Source organism: Empidonax traillii, unplaced genomic scaffold (assembly GCF_003031625.1).
Source record: "Empidonax traillii isolate 1590-97213 ecotype Southwest subspecies unplaced genomic scaffold, ASM303162v1 scaffold1710:size70786, whole genome shotgun sequence".
In the NCBI taxonomy this organism is placed as follows: domain Eukaryota; kingdom Metazoa; phylum Chordata; class Aves; order Passeriformes; family Tyrannidae; genus Empidonax; species Empidonax traillii.
In genome coordinates this window covers 51,423-63,795 of record NW_020956903.1, presented here as the reverse complement: position 1 = coordinate 63,795, position 12,373 = coordinate 51,423, and the positions used below count along the sequence as shown (strand labels likewise).

The 12,373-nt window shown below is 66.7% G+C and overlaps 1 protein-coding gene across 2 annotated transcripts in view; it reads right to left on the bottom strand.

Moving 5' to 3' along the window:
* ATP6V1B1 (ATPase H+ transporting V1 subunit B1) overlaps positions 1 to 11,731 on the bottom strand; it is a 15,794-nt gene extending 4,063 nt beyond the window's left edge. The window contains exons 1-6 of one of the 2 annotated variants that reach the window (XM_027908435.1): positions 11,604 to 11,731; positions 5,332 to 5,387; positions 3,703 to 3,801; positions 2,552 to 2,645; positions 823 to 900; positions 213 to 352 (exon numbers count right to left, since the gene is read on the bottom strand). In XM_027908435.1, the coding sequence (XP_027764236.1) occupies positions 213 to 352; positions 823 to 900; positions 2,552 to 2,645; positions 3,703 to 3,801; positions 5,332 to 5,387; positions 11,604 to 11,694 (558 nt within the window). In that variant the 5' untranslated portion in view covers positions 11,695 to 11,731. Of the gene's footprint in view, positions 1 to 212; positions 353 to 822; positions 901 to 2,551; positions 2,646 to 3,702; positions 3,802 to 4,291; positions 4,622 to 5,331; positions 5,388 to 11,603 lie in introns of those variants that run through there. The other variant, XM_027908436.1, reaches the window with a different exon arrangement.
* Between the last annotated feature and the right edge of the window lie 642 nt (positions 11,732 to 12,373).

The following is a 12,373-nucleotide window of genomic DNA, read 5'->3' as shown; positions in this document are numbered from 1 at the left end:
GGATTTGGGGTGCTCTGCAGCCCCCGGGTCCGGGTCCCCCCATCAGCCCAGATCCCCTTCCCCCCCCAGCCCAGCTTTGGCACGCAGGGTTTGCTTTACCCCTCGCTGTGCCCACACCGAGGCACGAGCTGAGGGGCTGCCCCTCGACAGCAGGGAGGCTCCAGCCCCCCCAAATCCCTCCCGCTGCCACTCCCGCCCCCCTGGGCACGCACCTCGTTGTGGGGAAGCCCCGCGGCAGAGAAGATGGGGATCTTCTGGCCACGGGCGATGCTGTTCATGACGTCGATGGGCGAGATCCCCGTCTGGATCATCTCCTCCGGGTAGATGCGCCCGTGGGGGTTGATGGGCTGGCCTGGAGCAGGACAGGGACGGGAGGCACCCCGGGAAGGAGGAGTCATGGAATGGGCCGGGTTGGGACGGACATTAAAGCCCATCCAGTGCCACCCAGGGACACCTTCCACCAGCCCAGCTCCTGTCCGACACGGCCTTGGGCACTTCCAGAGGCGGGGCAGCCTCATGTGCCCTGCTTGGTGCCCAAAATTAGGAAACAAATTCTGGAGGTGAGGAGGGAGCAGCCCCTGGGCAGCACAGGTGCCCACCCCCAGTCCTGGGGTGGGACAGGTCCCACCCTGGCACCCGGACCCCCACCTGGGGCACCCCCGTGGGAAGGGGTGGAGGGAGGGATGGAGGGAGGGATGGGGTGACACCGCGGGGCTGCTCTGGCCGCCAGAGCACGGAGGTACCCCCATGCCGTGCCAGGCTGTTCCCGAGTCCCTCCCCCACGCCCAGGGTAGCGGAGCCCCGCGGGGCCGGAGCCGTCACCGTTGATGTCCAGGAAGTCCTCGGCCATCACCCGGGGGCCGCCGTCGATGGGTTTGGCGGAGCCGTTGAACACCCGACCTGCAAGGAGAGGGGCTGGTCCCTGCCCGGGGCCACCAGCCGGGGCGGGGGGAGGCTGCCGGGGGGCACCTGCCGGCCCGTGGGCGTGGGGCAGGGTCCCATCCTGATGCCGGTCCCCAGTGCTCCCACAGGACACGCCGGGGGTGCCCAGAGGGGGACACAGGTACCGGTGCTTGGGGGGCTGTGGGTGGGGGACGGAGGGATTTGCACCCAGGAGGGCTGTGGGCACCCCCAGACCCCCTCCTAGGGAACGAGGTGTGCCCATGTCACTGCGTGGGGTGGGCGGTGTCACCGAGGGCTGGGTGACACCGCAACTCTCGTGGCAGGAAGATGCCAGCCCACGGGGACAAGAGCCCCGGGACCCCCTCCCCATGTCCCCAGCCACCCCCATCACCTCCCCCTCGGGGTCCTGGGCGGGGGGGTGACACCGAGACCCCTCCTAACCTGCCCGGGGGGGGGTTACACGGCACCCCCGCTCCCTCTCAGCCTCATCGACCGTCTCGGAGCCGCGGCATCGATCGCCACGAAGCCGCAGCGCCCACACGCCGCCCCCCCAGCCCGCTGCCGCCCCACGGGACATTCTGCCGGTCCCCACCAGGGCCGGGGACACGTCACGGGTGTCAGAGCGGATCAGGGTGATGGCAGGGCCGGGGCGCGGAGCGCGGAGCATGAAAGGTCAGTGGCCACGGCAGAGCCGCGTCCGCCGGCCCCGAGTCCGCGTGGGGAGAGGGGGGACCAGCCAGGGAGGGGGACCTCGGCCCAGGTTGGGGGGGTGGCACTGCGAGAGCGCTGGGGGGACGCGCTACCCGACCCTGCACGGGGACAGGGGGTCCCTGGCTGTGGGAAGTTGGGGGTCCCTGGCTGAGTGAGTAGGGGGGACCCTTGCTGGGGAAGGAGAGGGTCCCTGGCTGTGGGGGGGGCCCTGGCTGAGGGAGCAGGGAGGTCTCAGGCTGGGGGAGGAGGGGGAGGTCCCTCCCCGTGCCCGGCCGTCACCGCTGGCAGCCGAACCGCGCTCGACACGTGCCCTTTGCGCTGCCCTTTGCGGCGGGGCGCGGGCACTGCCGAGCCCCGGGCACCGGGATCCATCCACGGCGGGATGGAGATCGCGGCAGACACGCGGCCCCCGACCACGGAGCGGCACTGGAGCCCAGGGCCCACCCCCCCCACACCCCGCGACCCCGAGCGACCCCCGTCACCGGCCGTGACCCCTCTGGCGCGGGGGGACACTCAGGAGCCTCAAACGTGGGTTGGGCTTGGCTGGGTGGGCTTGAACACCCCCGGGGGAGGCTGGGGGAGGGGGGGGCGGGGGGGGGCTGCCGGCATCCAGCTGTGCAGGGGGTATGTGGGGACAGAGGAGGGCTCATACCCGCCCATAATGAACCCCAGACTCGTTTGGGTGGGAAGGGACCTTAAATCCCATCCAATCCCACCTCTGCCAGGGGCAGGGACACCTTCCACTAGCCCACGTTGCTCCAGGCCCTGTCCAGCCTGGCTTTGGACACTTCCAAGGGATGGGAAGTCACTTCCAGGGATGGGGAGGTCACGTGTTCAGCCCCAGAACTGAACCCCAACTCCCCCAAACAGCCCATCCTGAGTTACCTCCCACCCACGCCCCGAGCTGTGTCCGGGCTCAGCCACGGGCGGGGCTTACCCAGCATGTCCTCGGACACGGGGGTGCGCAGGATGTCCCCCGTGAACTCGCAGGAGGTTTGCTTGGCGTCGATCCCAGATGTTCCCTCAAACACCTGCAGAGACCCCGGGGCAGGAGGCGGGTGGGGGGCAATTAGTGGGGATTAATGGGCACGGAAGGGGGGGGGCTTTGGGGGGGATGTGATCCGCGCTCACCCAAAAACCCCCGCAGGGAGGAGAGATAAAGGAGGGGGGGAGCCCTCGGGGTTAAGAAAACCCCCTTCTGAGGGGCTTTGGGGAGGGGGAACCCCGAGGGGGGAATCCCGCTCCCTTATGCGATGCCCACGGCAGGGCAAAGGCGTTTTGTTTGATCAGTGTAATATTTGACATCATTAGTATTAATTAACCTCCGAATCGCTGCTTTAATTGGAGCCGGGTGGCCCCTGGGAGGGGGACAGTGACAGGCCTGAGGGGGGTGATGGCCACAGCCCCCCGGGCGGCTGCAGGTGCTGCAGGTCACCCCCAACAACGCCGGGTCTGCATTTCTTTCCCTTTTATCCCTATTTTCCCCCCCTTTCCTCCCCGAGCCTGACTCCCTAATAGGATTAAAAGGGCATCACAGAGACGCAGGTGCCATTCGAGGAGTGATTTTCGGCAGCTGCGCAGCCCCCCCGAGCCCTGGTTTGGGGGCTCCGGGGTAATTAGGCAGGATGACCCCAAACAGTCCCAGTGCTCCCAGTGAGCCCCCCCTGCCCCTCTCTGGGGCGCCCTGGAACCCACTGCCCGTCCCAGCCGTGGCCCCGCTGGGGGCCGAGGGGGCGGGGTTGGCAGCGGGGTCCCAGATTTCCCTGTTGGAATGCAGGGGGAGATTCGTGTGGGGGACGTGGGGATAAGGGATGGGGACTACACGTGTCACACGACAATGACAATCCGGGACACCGCATACCCCTGCCCATCCCAGGACATCACCTGTCCCCGGACACTTGTACCGGGACCCTGCCCATCCCAGGACACGACACGTCCCAGGACAGGGGTCCTGCAGCCTGAGAGCTCTGGGACAAGAATGCAGCAGCCACCGCTGGAGGGGGACAGAGCCCCAGGACAGAGCCCCAGGACAGAGCCCCGGGACACATTCCCGAGCCGTGCAGTCCCCCGTGTCCCCGCCGCGCTCACCTGGACGATGGCTTTGGAGCCCATCACCTCCAGCACCTGCCCGCTGCGGGTGGTGCCGTTGGGCAGCGTGAAGTTCACGATCTCGGCGTACTGGGCAAACTGTGGGCACAGGGGCAGGCTGAGCCGGGGCGGGGGGCTCCTCTGTGCCCCCCCAACCCCGTCGGGGCTGCCCTATTTCCCCTCCTGGGGAGGGGGTTTGTGCTCCCTGACACCGAGGGGGGACACGGGACAGCAGTGGGGGGTCGGGGGAAGGTGCTGCCTGTCCTCGCCCCACCCTGGAGCCACTCCGGGCTCTGCGCCGCTCCTGCCTCGGTTTCCACAACGCTGGGCAATTTTCCCCAACGCTGGGAAAGTCCGCGGTACCAGCCAGTTCACACAGTCCCTGCCAGGCACGGACGGGGCCACCACGGTGCCACCACCTCGCACTGGCCACAGGGACGAGTGGGACTCAGCACCCCAGGGGACACCACCCACCCTCCCCAATCCCCCCGGGGGGGATGGAGGAGACTTTTCTGCCGCCCCTTGGCTGAGGGGACACGTCCCGCTCTGGGCACAGCGTCGGAAGGGTCCCTCCCCTGCCCAGCCCCGCCTGCCCAGCACACTCCGGGCTCTCCTCTTCCTCCTCCTCCTCCTCCTCCTCCTCCTCCTCACTCCCAGCCGCCACCGGGGCTGCCTCCGGCCCTGTGAACTTTGGACTTTAATTCTTCTGGAAAGACCTTTGGATAAAGGACGACAAAGCCGAGGAAACCCCCGCCACGGGCTGGCTCTTTAATTGAGCTGATTAATTCCCATCCTGCCGGGCTCGGCGTGAAAGGGGCCATGGAAACGAGCCGGCGGGCAACAAAGCCCCTCGGAGGGTCCCCCAGGTGCCTGGAGCCCACCCAAGAGAGCCCAGACCCTGCGCCTGGAGCAGGGACAGGCAGGGTGACACCAAAGTACCACCCCGTACTGGCACACGGGCTGAGAGGGGGGTCGTGGTGGGTGTGGTGTCAGGGCAGGGGCCCAGAGGGAGCCACAGATTGGGCAGGGGACAGGGGACAAGGGACAGGAGCCTGGGAACATCAGGGGAGAAGGGCTGGATTTTGGGTAGGGGCACAGGAGAACAGGGAGCAGGGGCTGAGCTCGGGTGGGACACGGGGACAGGACACGGGGACAGGACAGCAGTGTCCCAGAGCACACACCACCCACACGGGGACACGGGCTCTGCTGCCGATCGCGTCCAGAGGAGGGAGCTCGGACCCCGGAGAGGAGGGGACAGCCCGGGGGACAGGGGACAGCCCGGGGGACAGCCCAAGGGACAGGGAGAGGAGACAGGGAACAACTCAGGGGAACAGGGGACAAGGGACAGGAGAGACGGGACAGACCAGTCCAGGGGACAAGCGACAGGGGACCAGCCCGGAAAACAGCCCAAAAAAACCCCGAGGGATGGGGGAGAAGGGATTCGGGACAGGGGAGAGGGGACGGGACAGCCCGGCGGACACGAGAGAGGTGATGAGGGACGAGGTACCCCCGTTGCCCTCTCCAGCTGAGTGGTAGCTCAGCCCAGAGGGGACAGCACGGTGGTCCCTGACCAGCCCCAGGTGACACTGCCAAGGTGTCCCCTTGTCTTCTCCCCAGACAGGGTCCTACCTTCACATTGTCCAGCACCACCAGTGGCCCGTTGACACCACATACCGTCCTGTAGGCTGGGGGAAGGGAAGGACACACCGTCAGCCTGGGCTGGGGAGGCTCCCGGGGGGCTCCCACCCTGATCCCAGCACTGGCAGCACCAAACCCTGGGATCCATCCCACTCCCGTGCCACCCGCTCCTGCTGTCCCTTTCCTTATCCCAGGGCCAGCCCAAGTGACTGGTGGCAGCTGAACTGGAGCCCTGGAGCACACATCCTGCAAGAATGTCACTCCGTGGGGGCTCCCAGCCCTGGAGCACACATCCTGCAAGAATGTCACTCGTGGGGGCTCCCAGCCCTGGAGCACACATCCTGCAAGAATGTCACTCCGTGGGGGCTCCCTGCCGCGGGGCCTGGTGACAGCTGGCTGTGTCACCTCCTGGAGGTGTTCCCACACACCTGACAGGGATGTCACAACTGGGAATGTCACCACAACCAGCAGTAAAGCCTCCCCTGGTCACCCAGCTTCCCTGGCTCCCCCCTCCAGCAGCACCAGGAGAGGTTCCCTGCCCTGGGACACCCCATCCCAGCAAGGTGCCACCACAGCCTGGTGACCTGCTGGAACTCCAGTGGCTCCTGCAAGTCCCAGCAGAGACTGTGCATCTCACCAGGCCCTTTCCACTCACCTCAGCCTGGGCACAGCCTGGTCCTCTGTTCCAGCCTGGGCACAGACCCCTCACCCCCCCCAAACCCCCCAGCCCAGCCCTGACCCCGTGTGATGGGCACAGCCCTGCAAAGAGCCACGGAATACAATGGTTTGGGTCGGGAGGGACCTTTAAATGCCACCCAATGCCACCCCTGCCACGGGCAGGGACACCTTTCAGTAGCCCCCGTCGCTCCAAGCCCCGTCCAGCCTGGCCTTGGACACTTCCAGGCTGGGGCAGGCTGGGGCTCCCCACCCTCACAGGGAAGTGTCTTCCCAATATCCCACCTAAATCCCCTTCTAGTTTAAAAGCATCCTGGTGGGATGCAGAGGGCACCGCAGGGCAGGAGGAGCCCTCGGGGCACCAGGGACACACACAGGGTGGCACTCGGGAGGGTGCCAGGGGTGTGACCCCCAGGGACACCCGTGGGGCAGGAGGCACCCGGGACACGAAGGCCGAGGGTGACAAAGGGGGCCGAGGCCGTGCAGGGGCCCGGGGAGAGGGGCAGGGCCGGGACAGAGGGCGGGGCTCAGCCCCGGCGGGTGCAGGTGTGGGGGCACTGAGCCGGCTCTAAGCTGCCTTGATCATCCCAGGACATGTCGGTGCCAAAATCCTACCCCGGCAGGGCGGGGCTCGCTGACCCCTTTCATCCCCCTGCCCTCTCTCCTCGCCCCGGGCTGGGAGTCCCTCATGATCCTGATGGGATCGGAGAGGCTGGGCCAGCTGGAGGGCTCCCCCCTCCCTCCCACCGGCTGTGGCATGGGGGGTCCTGCCCCTCAGCATCCTGGGTGTCCTTAAGGTGGTGCTGTCATTGTCCCCAGCTGCATCAGCCCCAGGGACTCCATTTCTGGGGGATGGGTCCCCTTTGCTCCTCGCTGGCCACAGCCCAGTTTGGGGAGCCCCAATCCCTGGACACCCCCCAGAGCAGTGTGGGGTCACCCCCGTGGCACAGCTGCACCCCCAGTGTCCCCCTCCCCTCTCCCAGCCCGTGCCAGGGCACAGAACTGGCAGTGCCAGTGACCCTGACACTTCTGCAGGAGGATCACAGAACTCCACGCTGGTTTGGGAGGGAAGAGACCTGAAAGCCCATCCAGTGCCACCCCCTGCCACAGGTAGGGACACCTTCCACCAGCCCAGGGTGCTCCAACCTGGCCTTGGACACTTCCAGGGATCCAGGGGCAGCCACAGCTTGTCTGGGCAACCTGTGCCAGGGCCTGCCCACGCTCCCAGCCAGCGATTCCTTCCCAATATCCCATCTGTCCCTGCCCTCTGGCAGTTTGAAGCCATTCCCTGTGTGCTGTCCCTCCATCCCTTGTCCCCAGTCCCTCTCCAGCTCTCCTGGAGCCCCTTTAGGCCCTGCCAGGGGCTCTCAGCTCTCCCTGGATCCTTCTCTTCTCCAGGGGAACCCCCCCAGCTCTCCCAGCCTGGCTCCAGAGCAGAGGGGCTCCTTCTCCCACAGAGGGCACTGGAGCCTCTGGCAGCACCTCCTGGTGCCCTGGGGGTGACACTGGATCATCAGCCAAGCTCTCTAGTGGTACAGTGATAGATCATCCATCCATCCATCCATCCATCCATCCATCCATCCATCCATCCATCCATCCATCCATCCATCCATCCATCCATCCATCCATTCGGCACGGAAAAAGCGCAGGAGGAGAAGAGGAAGAGGAGGAGGAGCCGGAGGAGGGAGAGGGCCGCGGCAGCGGCGGGGGAGCCCCGGAAAGCTCCAATTCCCATAATTGGGCCGGGAGTGGGGCCGGCCCGGCGGGGTGGGTGGGCTGCGGCGGCTGGCCGGGGGCACGGCCGGGGAGCGGGGGCGGGGGAGAGGGGCCGAGGGAAAAAGAAAAGTCTTTCAACCTGGCCTTTCCACACCCCCAGCCCCAAATTCACAGCTCCTGTCAGATGCGATCTCCGTTAGCGCTGGCGCTCACGCACTGCTGCCCAGCGCGGCGGCCGGGGGGGCTCGGCCCCGCTCACAAAGGGGCCCGGCCCGGCCCTGCCCGGCCCCGCCCGCCGCTAATTGCTGCCGCTCGCCCGCCCTGCCCTCGCCAGCCCCCCCCGGCCCTCCCGGCCCCTCCGCCCCGGCACCCCCGGCCCGCCCCGCCTTAGGGCTCGGCTCCAAAGTGCGCCGGGGGTGGGCACGGACCGCTGGAGAGCGCGGAATCAGGGAATGCTTTGGGTGGGAAGGGACCTTAATGACCGTCCAGTTCCAACCCCAGGGACACCTTCCACCAGCCCAGGGTGCTCCAGCCTGGCCTTGGACACTTCCAGGGATCCAGGGGCAGCCACAGCTTCTCTGCCCAACCTGTGCCAGGCCCTGCCCACCCTCACAGGGAAGGATTCCTTCCCAATATCCCACCCAACCCTGCCCTCTGGCAGTGGGAAGCCATTCCCCTGTCCTGTCCCCAGGAGAGGGTCAGCTTGGTCTCTGGAGCGGGAGTGCAGCGAGGGATGTTCATCCTTATCCCAAATTACAGAGTGGGACCCAGCTGGAACAAAGATAGGAAATGGGACAGATAAACAGCCCCCAAGCGCCCCAAACCCTCTGCCCCAGGGCGAGGTTGGGGATGAAAAGGTGTCTCAGCAGGTCCATAGATTATCCCGTGATTTCATCACAAGGAGGTTGGATGGGACTTCGATCTACCCGGTCAGTGGGAGGGGTCCCTGCCATGGCAGGGGGTGACACCGGGTGGCCTTTAAGGTCCCTCCCAACCCAAACCACCCGGGGATTTTAGGATTCCACAAATGCTGAGTTTTTAACCAAAACGCTGATGTCTGAAGCGACCCTGCCGAATTTCCAGGACGGGACACGAATCCATCCCCGACGGCCACTCCGCGCTCAAAATCCCGCTCAGCCCGACCCCACCCCCTCTTCCCGAGCCACCATCCTGCCCCGGGGCCATCCTGGGACTTTTCCGACAGTCCCTAAGTGACCGTTTCCCCCCTCCACAACCTGCCCATTGTGCCATGTGTCACTTTGTGCCGCGCTGTCAAACCCACCGGCCTGTCCCAGCCCGGCAGAGCCCGTGAAAAGCCCGGCGGGGGGTCACACTCTATGCCACTAATTAGGGCCCGGCGGCCGAGGGTTCCCATACACACCTGCACGTCATGTGAGGGGAGGCAAAGAAAGGCAGCCCCAGCCAAGCGTGAACCAAACAAGCAGCCCGAGGAAGGGGAAAAAAAAAGGAGAAATAAATTGCTGGGCTTGCTGCCGCGTTTGCCGGCAGACAAAACAGGGCTGGGGGCGTGGGAGGCGGGGAGGGGGCTGCGGACCCCGCGCTGGGCCAGCTGGGCTGACGGAGCCGGGAGGAGGGGGGTCCGAGGGAAAGAGAAGTGGTGGAGAGCCGGGGGATCCCCCCGCGCTGTGGGGCACGGGGTCCCGTGACAGTGGGATGGACCGGGGGGTGCTGGGGATGCTGCCACAGGGGCGGGAGGATGGATGGATGGATGGATGGATGGATGGATGGATGGATGAGCTGCAGCCCCAAGGACCCCGCCAGCCCCTTCCCCACAGTCCCATGGCATTGCCACCCCCCATGGTCACGCCAAGGACACCAGCCCTGCTCTGCTTGCCGGGGGTCTGGCAGCTCCGGAGGGTGGGGGGCTCCAAGGTCCCCCACGCCCCTCCCCTCTGCAGCACCAGGAAGGGGGTGGGGGGCTGGCAGAGCTGGGAAGAGGGCGGGGGGAGCAGCGAGCCCAGCTCTGCACCACCAGCTGCCTCCTGCTGCCAGGGGCCCGACGGCTGCTGGGTTTATATACTTAAAAATCCAATTGTGGGATCTGGAAATGGGCAGGGGGGACTCACACCTCCTCGGGCTCTGCCCCAGCTCCCAGAATGCCCCCAGAAGGCTTTGGGGGAGCAACCTCAGGTCCGAAACCGTCCCTCCATCTGTCCATCCCTCCATTTATTCATTCCCGCATCCATCCCCATCGCAGCCCAGCTCCCAGGCTGCCCTTGCCGGTTTTAGAGCAGCCGGTGGGACAGGCCGTGGGTCAGGGGGGGACATCCCCCCGCACAGGTACCCGCACGTGCGGGCAGGACCCCGAGCCCACGTGCGGCGGCGGGATCGCTCCCGGCGCTGTTTTCCCCGGCGCTGGGTCGAGCCAAAGGCCGGGAGGTGAGAAGTGGCTCTTCGTGCTAATGGATTCGCGGCGCTGGGGAGCGGCTGCCGATTCCTCTGCTGCCTCTCGGGAGAGCCGGCCCTGGATGGGCACTGCGGGCACTGCCAACTCCTGCCTGCCCTCCCTGCCAACCCTGCCTGCCCGCGGCACTGCTTGACCCCCCTTCCCCGGTGCCCAGTGCCAGGATCCCCCTCTCCCGGCCCTCCATCTGCAGAGAACCCACCCTGAGCTCCTCACACGCGTCCCCCCCGGGCAGACCTGAGTGCCAGCCTGGATTTGGGGCCAAGTTTGGCTGGGCAGAGCCAGCCTGGCAAAGCCGGCACTGCCCGTCCCTCTCCCGAGAGGGAAAGGCGGCAGGAGGGAACAAACTCGGAAATGAGCATTTTTTGCCTTGGAAAGGGACTCCCGGGTGACCCGGGCCAAGGGCTGGCGCTCAGCCAGGTGACCGGGACACGAGTCACCCACGGGTGGCCGCTCCCGGCTCCGTGTTGACACCAAACACGGCGGGGCCGGGCAGGGCCGGCCGGGCTGGGAGGGAGCGGCCGCGGCCGTGCCAGCCCGGAGCCACCCGGCTCGGGACCAGCGAGGGGACATCCAGGGAGGTGACTTTCAGGCTCCCTCCAGCCATCCCGGCCCGGCGGCGAAGGCACAAAGGTCACAGCAAACGTCCTTGGCCCCGTGGGTGGTCGGGGACGGGGTGCGGGAGGGGGGCTCACCCACCCCTCGATGTGGGGCTGGCACCACGCCAGGCTCCCCGAGGTCGGGGTGGGACGGGGTTGCAGCCCAGGGTGAGGGGCTGAGGGTGCCAGCGCTGAGCCCCCAGCCCCCCCGGAGCCAGAGGGGGGGCACAGGGGTATGGACGGAGCACCCACGGATGTCACACAAAGTCCCAGGGATGTCACACCGACGTCCCCTCGATGGACATGTCCCCACCCCCCACACATGTGGCTCATCCCAGGGTCACCTTGGCGGGTCCTCCCTTTGTCGGGGCGGGGAGAGGGATACTTGGGGCACCCCAGCACCCCTGTGGGGTCACCGCAGCCCCCGCGCACCCCACAGCCCTCGGGGGCCCGGCACACCGTCCCCAGCCCCTGCAGGTGCGGACCCCAGGAGGGGGGACCCCCCCCCAGCCCTATATAGCCCCTGTGCTCCCCGAGAGACACACACAGCCCCTGTGCCACCCACTCAGTCCTGCCTGCCCCAGTGTCACCCACCCGTCCCTTCCTGCCCCGGGGTCACCCACCCGTGCCTGCCTGTTCCAGCGCCACCCTTGTCCCCCCTGCCTGTCCCGGTGCCACCTCCATCCCTTCCTGACCCAGTGCCACCCACCCACCCACCTCTGCCCTGTGTCCCCCACTCGTCCCTGCCACCCCGGTGTACCCACGGCCCCACCCTGCTCTGGGGCACGGGGGTGCCGTGCCCTCCCCCGGCGCTCTGTCCTCCCTGTCCCCCCGCGCCCCCCACTCACTCAGCCGGGGGTTGCTGCTGTAGTCCCGGGTCACTGCTAGCCCGTGCTCCCGGGCTGCCGCCAGCGCTGCCGGTGCCTTGGTGGCAGCCATGGCACGGGCACGGTCACGGGCACGGGCACGGGCACGGTCACGGCGGGGCCGGGCAGGGCGCGCCAGCGCCCCGGGCTTTGTAACCCCCGGCCCGGCCCCTGCCGGTCCCGCCCGCACGGGCGGCCCCGCCCGCGGCCCCGGAGGCACCTGAGGCACCGGCGACACAGGTGGCACCGGCAGCACTGGTGACACAGGCGGCACAAGGGACACCAGTGGCACCGACAGCCCCGTGTTGGCTGTAAACAGCGGGAGGGAGCGGCCACAGCCCCTCACCTGGGGGATTAGGGGTCCCTGGAGGGACTAGGGATAGGGAATGGGATAGGGATAAGGGATAGGGACAGGGCTAAGGAGTAGGGGGACAGGACAGGGAAAAGGGGTGGGAGATAAGAAAAGGGATAGGAATAAGGAATAAGGAATAAGGAATAAGGAATAAGGAATAAGGAATAAGGAATAAGGAATAAGGAATAAGGAATAAGGAATAAGGAATAAGGAATAAGGATAGGGATAAGGGGTAGGGGCAGGGATAAGGGCTAGGAAATGGTTTGGGAATAGGGATATGGCCAGTGATAAGGGTAGGGACAGGGATGGGGATGGGGGTTGGGATAGGGAGAAAGGACGAGGGAAAATGGATAAGGGATAGGGGTAAGGAATAAGGATCGTGACAAGGGACAGGGATAGG